The following is a 13,576-nucleotide window of genomic DNA, read 5'->3' as shown; positions in this document are numbered from 1 at the left end:
CCTGATTAATAAATATTAATAGGTAGAGGCATGCATATTTAGTTTTTGACGAAAACACGAAATATGAAATAACACATTCTAATGTTAATTTTTCAAGTTTCTGAAAGGTGTGAGGTGCATTTTTCTACCGTTTTGTCACGAAATGATGCGAAATGAACTGCAAAATGTGAAATAGACTCAAACACGAAATTTACCGTTTATATACCGACGCAACACTTTCTGTATATTTTGTGTAATAGTGCAGTTTTTAAATCAAATTTGGGATTATATTCACATTTTTTAAAACCAAAATGTCATTTTATACGGTGCTTTTTCACTGCTATAACAGCGAAATTTCATTTTATTTACCGCTTTTGAACCCGAAATTGACTGTTTTTCTACCGAAATTTTGATTTTTTATTTACCAAAAATATGTGCCTCTATTAATAGGGCCCAGATAGTTATGCATTTTGCACCTGCAAATGCACATGTGAAAAGTACATAAACTTCTTGCATATGTTAGAGCCAACAAGCACTATCAAAAATTGTATTACATCTGTGCATTGGGCGCATTTTCAATTATCATTAGGGGTGTGCGGGACAGAATTTCTTGGGTCAGTATGGGAAATTTTTTAAATCCCAAAATTTGGGATGGGAAAAAATTCACAATTTCCCGACAAATTCGGAAAATGTTTGGGATGAGAAATGTTCGAAATTTCCCGAAGCTCTGTAAATCTCTAGTTCTACATGTAATTTTCACCTCAAATGATTGTTTTTGTATTTCTGGTACAAAAACTAACAATTTCCGACAAATTCCAGACATTTACAGTACAGAAAACGGAAAGTACGATCCGAAAAGTCAGGATCGGAATGGGAATTTTTTTCCCCGATCCCAGTCCTGACTTTTCAAGATCCCACACACCTCTAATTATCATATATCTTTCCCTCACTGCTCTTTATTCTCCACTTTCATCTACAAAACAAGGAGTTAAAGACTTCTTTCGTCATCCTCGTGGGAACACTTAATAACCACTCTTTTTGAGAGAGAAATAACAACAATGTAACGGACAGGGTATAGATGATCTTCAACTTGACGTGTCAGATACTGTTGCCTGAAAATATTGTGCAATTGTATCTTGTGAAGTAGAGATGGAGAATTTTTTCTAAGTATAAAAATATTCTTGCCAAAAAGAGAAGTACTTTCAATGCTGAATATCATGTTGGAATTAAATGCAATCATGATCTGTAAGGTATTTTTTTTTCATTTATAAACAGAAGTGTAAAGAAAATAATAGTGTGTGCAAGAATTCAGAACTGCAACTTCTACATTCATTACATATTAAATCTCTAAATCATATGAGATGAGACAAGAACAAATATCTGTTTGCATGTAGGATTTTGAAATAACTGAAAGAAAACATTTTAGGTACTTAAGTGCATAACTATCCGGGACCTAATAATTACAATTAAAATGAAAAAAATATTAGTTAAGAAAAACAATAATTTTGAATTGGGAATTTCAGATTCTGATGTTTGTGATAGCAGCAGAAACTAATACTTCTTCCCCCCCCCCCCCCCCCCGCTAAGCCAAAGACATGAGAGAACAGAAGGAACTTGAAAATACAGGAACACGAGGATTCTGTCATCACAAGAAATGATAAAACAAAAGATTATGTAAGAGTTGTTGGTGAGCTTGATTTTAAGTTCACTTTACGTATGCACAGAGAATCTAATCGAGACAACCTACAATTAAGGGAGATCCGAACCACTATGTGCCTACAGAGGGTATCAATGTAAGAAATAATTGCAGCTTACATTTAAATTAGGAATGGGCCGATATGAAATTTTGGCCGATACCGATAAAGTACCGATATAAAATTTACCGATACCGATAACCGATATAAAATTAGAAATGGTCCTTGAAGAACCTGAAAGGTTCATTGACATCCTTAATATATGTGTGCTTCAAGGTGATCCATAAAAATTACAACAAAATGGCAGAATTTTGCACTAAATTATCATATATTGATTGATATATCGAATCGGTAAAATAATCGGTAATTTTACCGATAAACCGATATGCCTATATCGGCCGATACCGATAGAGTACCGATTAATCAGTCCCATCCAAATCATTTTATTTGCATAACGTGTATGTATAAAAAATTACTCCACCTCACCTGAAACATTAAATTGTGATGCATTCCATACTTAGGGGCCGATTCAAATAAGTTGAAAGCTTCAAACTGATAATTTTGGCTTCTGTTCGAAGGTGCTCCATACAACTCTACAGCTTTCTAAAAATAAATAAGGGAGGTGAAATTCACAATACATTCTCGAACATCATCATATGAACTAACATAACAGTATGCCTGTACCTTTAAGAACAGTTTTGAAAAGTAATACTAACTTGAATGTTCTAGACTAGAGTTCATCATCTAGTTCATGCTTGTTACTAGCATTTATACATGTTCTTTTGGTGTAACATTTTGGAAGGACACACATTCAGACATTTATTTGTAATGTGATTCATAAAATGAATTTGAACATTTAAATTTTAAAGATTTTCAACAACCATAAACTAGAACAATAATTTACAATGCAAGCAATACACACATTACACTAGAGCAACATAGAAGCAGTAATTCAACTCCAGGTGATCTGACTGAAAACCGGAGCATGGTAAATTATTTTTGTATCTTTTTCCTTACAATGTATTTATTTAAATACACAACGTTGTCTATACATATAATAATCCTATCTTTCATATCCATCATAAATATGAACTTTTTTATAATAGTAATGAAATATTTTTATACACAACAAAAAAAAGTTAAATGTTGGTTATGTGGTACAAAAAACTAAAAAGCACACTTTTGAGGACAAAGGCTTGCCACACTGGCTTTTTTTCAATTGTGTGCATGTGAGAGGGGAGACATACAGTCAGTTTCAACTGCAGAACTCAATATGTTTGGCCAAGGTGAGACCTTCTTCTGCACATTCGTTAGTGCTACCACAGTAACCTTTGTCTGGTGCCAAGGTTGTAGGTGACAACACAATTTCAAGTGAACCAATAAGATACTACTCGACTCAAACCTTGTGAAATAATTGGTATACACACATAACTCAAACCTTGTGAAATAATTGGTGCAGGGTGCTAGCAAATACAGTACACCAGCATGTGTCATCCTTTGTAGGAATGGCTGAATAGTCATAACCCTCTGGGTTTTTTTCAGTCCAATTTATGCACAGATAGGCTAATCGCGACTGGGCCTACAGTTTAAAGTGGGATCCAAACCACTATCCAGGTATCAAGCCTGGGACACCTTGATTATAAGGTGGTGATGTTACCACTATGGCATTGAGGAGGTCAGACAGTTTTGTAATACCCCTAACAATTACATCCCCCATTTATTACTTCGAACCAAAAATTCTGGGAATATATGGAACTACAATCTCTGTAGGCATTCTGCTCTGGAAAAGAAAAAGAAAAACATGTTTAATATTCAACTCACGTGCAAGAATTTCTGGTATCTCTTCCTTGTCTCCGAACTTTGTGCTGAGGTAGTGACAACTGCATGTGAGGGAACTCTTCCCCAGTTGCAGGACTTGTATTCATCCACTGAGCGTCTAGTTCCATCACGGCATAGCAGTTCAAAATCACTTTTCCTCTTAGAAACTGAAATAAAAAAATACTAATACACTATTTTGCAACGATACTTCACACTGAATATATATTGTACACGAAGGATGAGCAGACTAACACAATTTTAGAATTAAATTGCAAGTCCTCAGCGCTCAATTGGTTTTCATAATGTTATTATACTTACATTGCAAGAATTAAGCAACACAACTCAACTTCCAAAATATTATTTCACTTTATAACATTTGATATAAACTTATTTTCGATTTTTAACACAAGACATTTTTAATTCAATCTTCTTACATATATATAACAAAAACGAATCGGAATCAACAACTTAAAACAAATATCGACAATGATACAGCGTTCTTAATCTCAATAGTTCCCTGTTAATTTTATAAACTTGTACGCAATCGAAATAAAGTAAATATTGGTTATTTGTGAATGTAGAAGACAGTCACAATTTGTTTTAAGTGTGTTCAAATTTATCATAGATAAATGTTCGCGTGTGTTGTTAAAATGGTATCATTCTAACAGAAATTAATCCTCCATGAGGAGTGTAAAAAACTAAAAAGATTCTAAAATGTCAACTGCATTTTGCAGACTAATGAGGCTCTGGCGTCTCGACTTACAGCCAGTATAAAACCTCTCTAAGACTCACGATGTGCTCTGTCAAAGTACAAGGGCGTACTCAAAAGAAACCGGAATGGTTGCCAAAAAAAATTGCCGGAATATGCCAAAAAAGATGAGTTTTATTAACTTTGAGTTACAAATACCTTAGTCTCCTTCAAAGTATTCTAACAACCTCTAGCTGGTAGAGTGTAACTCAGAAGGGGTTTAAAGATGTGGATCGACACTCGCTTTTCTATAACATATTGGTTACGTGCGTGTTACTCACTATCTATAAACAAAAATACGTTAGAGCATTCAAATTGGTCTACTTACGCAAGTGAGTATGTATTCATACGTGGACGACGTTTCGGAAGCTTTACTGCTTCCTTCCTCAGGTTGTCGTTTTCAGCTCGGAATATCAAGCCATGTCAGAGAAGTGTCATGTAAGGATACTGGGTGAAAGGTTCGGGTTAAAAACGCTTCATAGTGCTTGACCTATACAGAATTAAAACCACTTTGCTAAAAAACCCTTAAAACTCACAATAAAACATGTATAAAAAAAAAGAAAAAGAAAAAGGAGTTTAGGGGAGTTTAGGCTCACAACGGCCACTCCAGTTTACCGTAGCGGTGGTTTTTACATGTTTTATTGTGAGTTTTAAGGGGTTTTTAGCAAAGTGGTTTTAATTCTGTATAGGTCAAGCACTATGAAGCGTTTTTAACCCGAACCTTTCACCCAGTATCCTTACATGACACTTCTCTGACATGGCTTGATATTCCGAGCTGAAAACGACAACCTGAGGAAGGAAGCAGTAAAGCTTCCGAAACGTCGTCCACGTATGAATACATACTCACTTGCGTAAGTAGACCAATTTGAATGCTCTAACGTATTTTTGTTTACTCGCTTTTCTCATATTCACAAACGTTTATTCTAATGTCTTGGCCTAAGGATTATATTTAGTGCACTCTTAATGTTAACTGATTATGTATATGAAGTTACTGACTTAGAAGGTAATCTACGGTGCCATCAACAGACAAATAAAGTCCATCATACCTTTTAGTCTAGCTACAGCCAACGATCTCTCGATAGGTCAGCAGTTTTTAACAATGTAAGTCAGTTTAATTCAAACTCAGTATCAGCACAATAGGTAGTAGCTATGGTGCTATATTGGAAAGGAAATTTAAGTTTACATATACTGATAACTTTATAATTATTATATTGATAAAAATGAAAGAAAAAACTAGAAACAACCAAAATTACAATAGCATCAAATTATGCCTTTGTTTACAAGAATATTTATAAGATATCAATGCTATACATAAGAAAATATATATATATATCTTTGTTATCTCCTTCCAGGATAAAGCAAGTCTTTGTATCTACAATTCTGAGCTTCAGTTTTCGAAATTCATCATCTTCTCAAATCACCTCCAAACGTAGAACATATAAGTGTCACTCTATGCGACCTTCCTCCAAGCACTCATTTGAGGAACTGTAACATTCACATGCCAGCCCCTTAAGGAAGATGAAAACAGATACTTATTCACTGCTTCCAATTCAACATGGCATCTTTTATACATATCAGTGTCATTCCATAACTTTCGAATCTTTATAAGATTATATCATGATCAAAGTTCATTCAAGTCATAAAAGGCTTCTATATAACTTAAACATCCAAGTTATTATCACGTTGCCAAGTTTAATCTTTAAAAGCAACAATTATTATACAAATATATCACCATCCCATATTGATATATCTGTCCTTATCTTTGTTCCATCTTGAGCTCCACACCAAGTCACAGACAACTAGTATTAGAGCAACTAGTTCAAGCCAGATTTTTTAGTATGTGATATCTTCAATTGTTTTTGTTTTATATTTTTGTCCATAAGTGCTTAACAGCTTGAATGTTTGTGTAGTAAATGTACATATTTGCTCTGTTACAGCTATTTTACTATGTATATCACAATATACTTATCTATTGATCACAATTACCATTTTTTGAATGTTGATACAAAATACCAAGTATGACATCACAATGTACATTGAACAATTTTAAAGAGTTGACCTTTGTATATAAACCTTGGAGCCAATGCAAATGTACACAATTTCAATAAATTTAATTATAAATTTGAATGTATCATATCTTTCTTGTCTGAAAGAACACATATGATTGAAGATATTTGTTTTTCATATTGCCAGTCAAAAATAACTGTTATGACTAAATTGTTATAAATATTGCACAAATGTGGAACTTTGAACTTAGCCTAACCTTCTTCAAATGTTGTTATGACAATATATTATTTTTATTGTCATAAGTTCCCCATGCCAGGGATGCACAGGAACAACAGGATGTTTATTTTATGTTTTAAGGAGTTTTTATACAATTCTCTGTCCACTTGTCCTACCGCGTGGTCTTCCTAGAGTTTCCTTATCACTGTGACTATTTTTGCCCAAGTTCATTTATAGGCACGTGGACTCACTAGGTCAGTTAGCAACCTTACAGCTTTGTTGGAAGCTGACAGGCAAGGTCGACCTTTAGAATGTTTCCAATGTCACACGTGTCGGAGACCTTGACCAGTGCCAAGTCTTGGCACTAGCCCAATGCTAAGTCACAGGTTCCTTTCTCTTAGCTGTAAACACTTTTTATTTACGACCTTCCACACTGCAGAGTAGCTGACAAGAGACACGTGTAGATTATGTCATATATTGTTGATTATTGTGGAAGTTAGGTTCCTGTTGGCATCGAGCCGATTGCTGGCTGTAGCTCATGTGCTCCTTACAGTATTGTCCATTTGACGTTAAGCACTTATCCAAACGGCGTTCCCATTGGTTGAAACATTTTTGGAAGTCCTCAACTGGGATATTATTCAAGGCCTGAAGCCCATGTTCCTGAACTTCAGCCACATCCGCAAAGCGTTTCCTTTGAGCTCGATCTTCATGCGTGCGAGGGAATAAAAAAAAGGTGCAAGGTCTGGTGAATACAGAGGGTGAGGAAAAACGAGCATTTGGACATGGACAGCAGTGTGGGCTGGGGCATTGTTGTGGTGGAGCAACCAGTCGCCATGCTTCCACACTTCTGGACGTTTTCATTGCATATTTTTATGCAATCGCTGTTAAAATTCGCTGGCACGAACTCCAACACAAAGACGTCACCTCAGCAATCTCTTCAATAGTACGACGACGATCTTCGTAAAAAGCATTTCGCACTTTTTCAATGTTTTCATCACTTCTTGCTGAGGCAAGTCATCCAGATCGCAGTTGGTCTTCCACTGACATTTCCCCCTTTTTGAAATGTGCAAACCACTCGTACACTTGTGTTTTACCTAGAGTGTCTTCTTTAAATGCTTCTTGAAGCAGCACTACAGTCTCAACTGCAGTTTTTCCTAATAGGAAACAAAATCTTACACACACACTCTCTGTTCCTTCTGATCCGCCATAGCAAAATTCGCAGCAAACTTTTGTCAACACAAAGAACGTGCGGCACAGCACAGTTCCACGTCTACACAGGGCAACGATGCTCAGCACAGTGGCACGTCATAGTGTCTCCTCACTACATCTCGCAACGGAAGTCGGAAGTACGTCGAGCTTTCCTGCCAGATATGCTTACCAGTCTCTTTTGGGTACCCCCTCGTATGTTTGCGACTGTCCTTTCATCAATTTCATCATATCACTTTTCAACCTTATCTTTGCAATCAGCCAAAAGTGAGTGAAGTAAAATACAGCAAGTCAACGAATCAATCAATTTAACTTCACAAGTCTATCATTAAAAAAAAAAAATCATTCTTAAAATAATTTGAGTAAAATACTACAAGAGAGTAGAAAGAAACTCCAATTCGCAGAATAAATCATGTTATCAGCTTTACAGTTTGCTATGATTATTTCTCTTGTGACCTACGGTTATTACAAGCATAAAAACACAGCTTTTCGTTGTGATGTTTCAGGGGAACACAAGCTCCCTTCATCAGACATTTATTTTTAGTTTGATCAAACTAAAACTGTGTTTTTATGCTTGTAATAACCGCCGACTACAAGAGAAATAATTCTACAATGCAAGCAATGTGTACATACATGAAAAATCAGTTTGCTGTGGCTGCAGTAATTGTAAAATACTTACCAAAATCAAATTTACTTGTTGTCATTTCTGCAACAGTCGTGTGCTTGAGGAATGCAATCTCGCCAGCTTCCACCAGGCAACGGAATGCCCCTTCGAACCCAGCATACGGATCAGCACTGGTGCATTTGCCTCCTGGAATCTGGCCAATGCACAACGAGCACAGCTTGTCAGAATTGTCTCCTACAGGTAACAAGATCAGAATCATTTAGTCACATTCAAATATAGAAAGATAAAAGAAGAAGAAATACAGTGCAAGTTGGATTTTACGGTTCTGGAATTAATACAATTTTTGCATCATAAGTTTCTTAGCTATCGTCCAATGGAAACAATCAGAGCTCCACTGTAAACAGAATTGAAAGCTACATAGCTCATTGGAAAATAAGAGCTGAAGAAATCGTTTGAGAAAAATGACGAAACACATTATCAAAATTGATTCAATTCTGAATTTATGTAACAACACTATTATTATGAATAACAGCAATACATTTAAATTACATTGGCTAAAGGATACGAAGTGTCTTACCTATAGGATTATATTTGTCTACCAATGAGTTAACAGCACAGCTGGGTCCAAAAAAATTAATGGTAGATTTTACATGGTTGTTGCAGTCTATGATTTCCATTCCCCCTTCTTTCATGAGCTGCAAAATAAAAATCACCTTTGAAGTACTAGGGGTGGGACGATGTATCTTATTACTAGGTAGCCATTTCGAAATACTATCCATAACAATTCCTATACAACAGGGTGTGAACGACAAGAGAAACGAAATAAATAACCGCAACTAGTCCCTAAAAATAAATTTAAAAATAAAAACATCTCATACATACGTTCTTTGAATTCTTCCCAAAATATGTAATATATGTTAAGTGTCAAGGATGAAAATGTCAATAAAGTATGATATAAAATCAACTGGTAACTGATCTGAAATAAAATGGTCAAAGTTTCATGAAGAACCCAACCATCTCTTCAGCCTTTGAGGCTGAAACATGCACGCCAAATACAAGTTGTTATTATTAAATTTATGCAACAATTGCTCTTAATTTCGCCGTACAAAAAAAAAAAGTTACATTTTAGAAATAAATTTCACAAAATCTGCACACACAACTTAAATGGAAAATACATTTAAAAATTATATGAAAACCACTGCAACCATGTAACTAATCGCCCTGCCATGAAATTCGGCAGGTGGCAGAAGTTCACGCTGTTGCCACATCGGAGCACAACCCCGTGTGTTTGGAGGTTTAAGAGAATGAATGATCTTGTTGTAGATATGGGACTCCCTTTCTCGGGCCTGTAATGAACTTTCAATTCAAACGATCACCATCTCTGTATCGAATGAGTGTCAGAAGTGCCCCAGAGAGAGTCTGTCTGACACACAAACTAGGTAACGCAGTCCAGTCGATGTTGCCACACAGTGCTCAGGAACCAGCAACCTTTGTCCCGTTTTTTCTTTACTTTTCCCATATGTGGCACCAGCACAATTCTGCCCAGCTGCCGATTTTCTTGGCTGTGCGTTTAGTTTTCTTTGGTTTGAGAAGTCAATAAACCTTTGAAATAAATACGAGGGAGAATCAAATGAAAACCGCAAAAGTGCCATTAAAAATCTTTCTTTCTTTCTAGGCATTTGGAAATGTGCAGACACATCCTTGACGTCTTTCTGAGCTGGTAGTACAAAGCAATACCGGTAGGTGGGGTTGGATGTGAGTAACAGCTGATTCAAGATGGCGGCACCACTACGCAGTTGCACCAAGCAGGAACAGCATGGAGTTATTCGATTTTTATGGAGTGAAGGTGTGAAACCGGTTGATATTCATCGGAGAATGCAGACGAAGTATGGGGATGCCTGTCTGTCACAGCGGCAAGTCTACGATTGGTGCAAGAAATTCGCAGAAGGTACAACTTTATTGACTGATGCTCCACGTCCAGATCAGGCTCAGCGAGTTATGACAGACGAGTCCATAGCCGCAGGAGATTGGCTTATTCAGGAAAACCGGCGTATCACCCTGGCTGAAATGGCTTCCTTGCTGAATATGAGCTTCGGTTCAGTACAACACATAGTGCATGACGAACTCCGCTAAAGAAAAGTGTCCGCCAGGTGGGTTCCTCGACAGCGGACGCAGAAACAAAGTCGCAGCCAGCCCTCTGCAGGGAAAGTCATGTTGACTTTATTCTTGCATAAGAAAGGTCCTATTCTGGAACACTACATGCTCCCACGTACGACAGTGACTAGTGCCACCTACATCAACCTTCTCAAGAACCATTTGAGGCCAGCGATATGCACGAAGCGAAGGGGATTGCTGAATGCAGGTGTCTTGCTTCAACATGATAACGCCCATCCTCATTCTGCTCGTGCAACCATGAAAACCATCTATGATCTACGCTTCAAGTGCCTACCACATCTGCCATACTCACCAGATTTGGCACTATCTGATTTCCACAGCTTTGGTCCATTAAAGGAGCACCTTGGAGGGCAGAGGTTCAAGTCTGATGAAGAAGTCCAATCGGCGGTGCACGGGTGGCTATCCAATCGGCGGTGCACGGGTGGCTACACAGTCAACCGAAAAAAAAATTCTCACGCGGTATCGAAGCACTACCTATCCGATGGCATAAGTGCATTGAACTGGGAGGGGACTATATAGAACAATAATGTACAATCAAACATTATCTCTGCATTAAAATAGTAAAAAAAAATTGCGGTTTTCATTTGATTCTCCCTCGTATGTTCAAACTGAAACACATAACACAGGTACTGTGGTTTTCCTGTAAATTATACCCTTGTATGTACAAAATAAATAGGTAAACAACAAAATACAAGAATTATGAACTGAATTGCAGATATTTATAAAAAAACTGGATGAGGAAAATTACTGGTCACCAGATAAAGAAACAGAAGTTCCTTTATCAACCAATATCAACTATCCGTACCATCTAAAATTTCTCTCACTTTCAGAATCGTTAAACAACCAAACAGCATGCAAACCTGACATGCTACCGAAAATATACAGATATTAATACATTATGCAAAGATTCATGCTAAAATACTCATAATTAGCTTAAAATCAGAGAGCACTTACAGTGTACACAGGGATCACCCATCCAGCATGGGTCCCAACTCCACCGAAGCAAGCCCTCTTTCCTCTCAAGTCTCTCAGGTTGCGGACATCAGACAAGGTTCCCCTCTTCACAACAGCAACGGCATAGTACTCCATTTCAGAACGTGTCGAGTTCCGCCGATTACCTTCTCCAAATTCACCTATGCCAATGTATATGGTGGAAAATTTATGCCACATTTCTAACATGTTTAAAACATTAAAATAAAGAAAAATCACGAAAATTATCTCTCTTTGTGTGTGTGTTAAAGTTTTGCATTGTAATGATGGATGAATTTCCAGCAAGGACATACTTCGGTGGTTTGGATTAGGGACAGCCAAAAATTTCAGATCGAAGTTACCTGGTTCCAAATCATAGAACCAGCCGGTTCCCAGATCTGAGTACAGTTGGGAGCTGAGAAGACTGCAAGGCTGAGGAATGCGAAACTGACCTGCCTGTTGTCGCCGTGTGCAGCCAGCTCGTCTTCCTTTCAGGGTGGCAGCGGCATAAATAAAAAAGGCATGGTACGAAAACGCATTGCAAATGAATGGAACATATTACATAGTAACAAGTGAAAGCAATACTAATAATGGAGTAAAACTTCACAAATCAAAGTAATCTGCTTCCAACGTGACTAAGAAAGTAAGGGTGTGTGTGCGTGCTTTTTGTGTATTTCCTAGAAACTTGTTAATGCTTCTTTCCTGGACATGGATCAATTAATTTTAACTTATGCAGGGTAGTACAATTTCTCTCTCGTTTGTATTTACATTTTGGTATGTAGCATCGCTTTTCTGAAACTTTTGGATTATGGAACATGAAGTTGTATTGTCTCGGCCCCAGTGACACCCACACTACGCCCTAACACCCCACACAATTTTTATAAAGGACAAATTTATGGTCATTTTGGCTATAAGTACGGTATACCTTTTCACACTCATAAACACAAACTTACACCCTTCAAATAAAAAATTCTGAATAAACCTTTGCTCAACCCCCGAGCCAGCTTTCCCGCTTTTCGTAGAATGTTAATTCTATTGATAGTTAATCTTCAGCGACCCAGTTTACTAGATATAGTCTGCTCTATACATATACATTTACTTATACACACATGCCAGAACATTCATCCGGTTTTTAAAACAAATTTATTTCCGAATACACGGAAGAAGTGTGAATTCCTATGCCATTGCTGGTCTTTGAGATGTCCCGTCGCTGGAGGTTCACGAATGGTTCCGAACTTTTCCGAACGCCAGACTGCACCTCACACTGTAAGTCCCGATTCCATTATCAGATTCTCACCCTTTCCTACAGGGACTTCTGCATGTCTGGCAACACTGAAAAATTGAACACCAAGTGGAAGCTGCCCTCTCCACATTTCCTCCCCGTTCACCCCGAACCTCACCCCGCACTCGCAGTCTTCTCAGCTCCCAACTGTACCTAGATTTTGGGTTGTGGGTGCACGTTTTACACAAAGGGTACATATTGACCATTAATCGATAATTTCCTATGCTCTTATCACTATTGCAATGAAACATTATGAGGAAGAAATTACAACAATATAATATTTCAATTCCAATCCAAACACCATACAACATTAACAACACCGTATAAACATTCATCTGTTCTCTGCCACATTATTGCACCAAATATTCATGTGATTTTATGGGATTTTACTTGTGGCATTTTCCCTTGCCAGATCGTTTCCCCTTGCAGTTGATTTGAGGCTGATTTCAAGCAGAGGGGAAAGTGGTTGGGGTTTGCTAGTGCAGTCAAGTACCAAGAATCATCCCCAGTGCAGTAGGTCGCTTAGAGCTTTCTTACACCTAATTTGTTTACAAAAAGTTTTGCAAACATGTACTTATAAATGCCTTTTGCAATTAGTGGTTTATAAATACGGAGAAACTAGTACTCACTTTTATCCGCGAAGCTGTATTTTTCTTTTTCGATTAATTTCAGTGGCCACTGCCACCATCCTCGTTGGAACTTGCTGTACTGTTGCTTGGCGTGCGTCTTTTGTTTGTAATTCTCTGGCTGCCGCTAGGTGCACTGTCGTTAACTGTGCGACTGGGTCTGTGTCGTCTGCTATTTCCAGGCGATAACTGTTGTAGTAGGGGAATCTAAGTGTGGTGTGCTTGCCCGCT

The 13,576-nt window shown here is 37.5% G+C and overlaps 1 protein-coding gene across 1 annotated transcript in view; it reads right to left on the bottom strand.

The window, feature by feature from the left end:
• The window catches only part of Tsf2 (transferrin 2), a 43,365-nt gene that overhangs the window by 13,612 nt on the left and 16,177 nt on the right, over positions 1–13,576 (bottom strand). The window contains exons 4-8 of the mRNA XM_083114933.1: positions 11,423–11,601; positions 8,871–8,988; positions 8,348–8,527; positions 3,495–3,658; positions 2,160–2,276 (exon numbers count right to left, since the gene is read on the bottom strand). Of these exons, the coding sequence (XP_082971059.1) occupies positions 2,160–2,276; positions 3,495–3,658; positions 8,348–8,527; positions 8,871–8,988; positions 11,423–11,601 (758 nt within the window). The remainder of the gene's footprint in view (positions 1–2,159; positions 2,277–3,494; positions 3,659–8,347; positions 8,528–8,870; positions 8,989–11,422; positions 11,602–13,576) is intronic.

Source organism: Lepisma saccharinum, chromosome 29 (genome assembly GCF_977018435.1).
Source record: "Lepisma saccharinum chromosome 29, izLepSacc3.1, whole genome shotgun sequence".
In the NCBI taxonomy this organism is placed as follows: Eukaryota; Metazoa; Arthropoda; class Insecta; order Zygentoma; family Lepismatidae; genus Lepisma; species Lepisma saccharinum.
The sequence above is the reverse complement of the archived record's forward strand: the minus strand, read 5'-3'. Positions and strand labels throughout refer to the sequence as shown.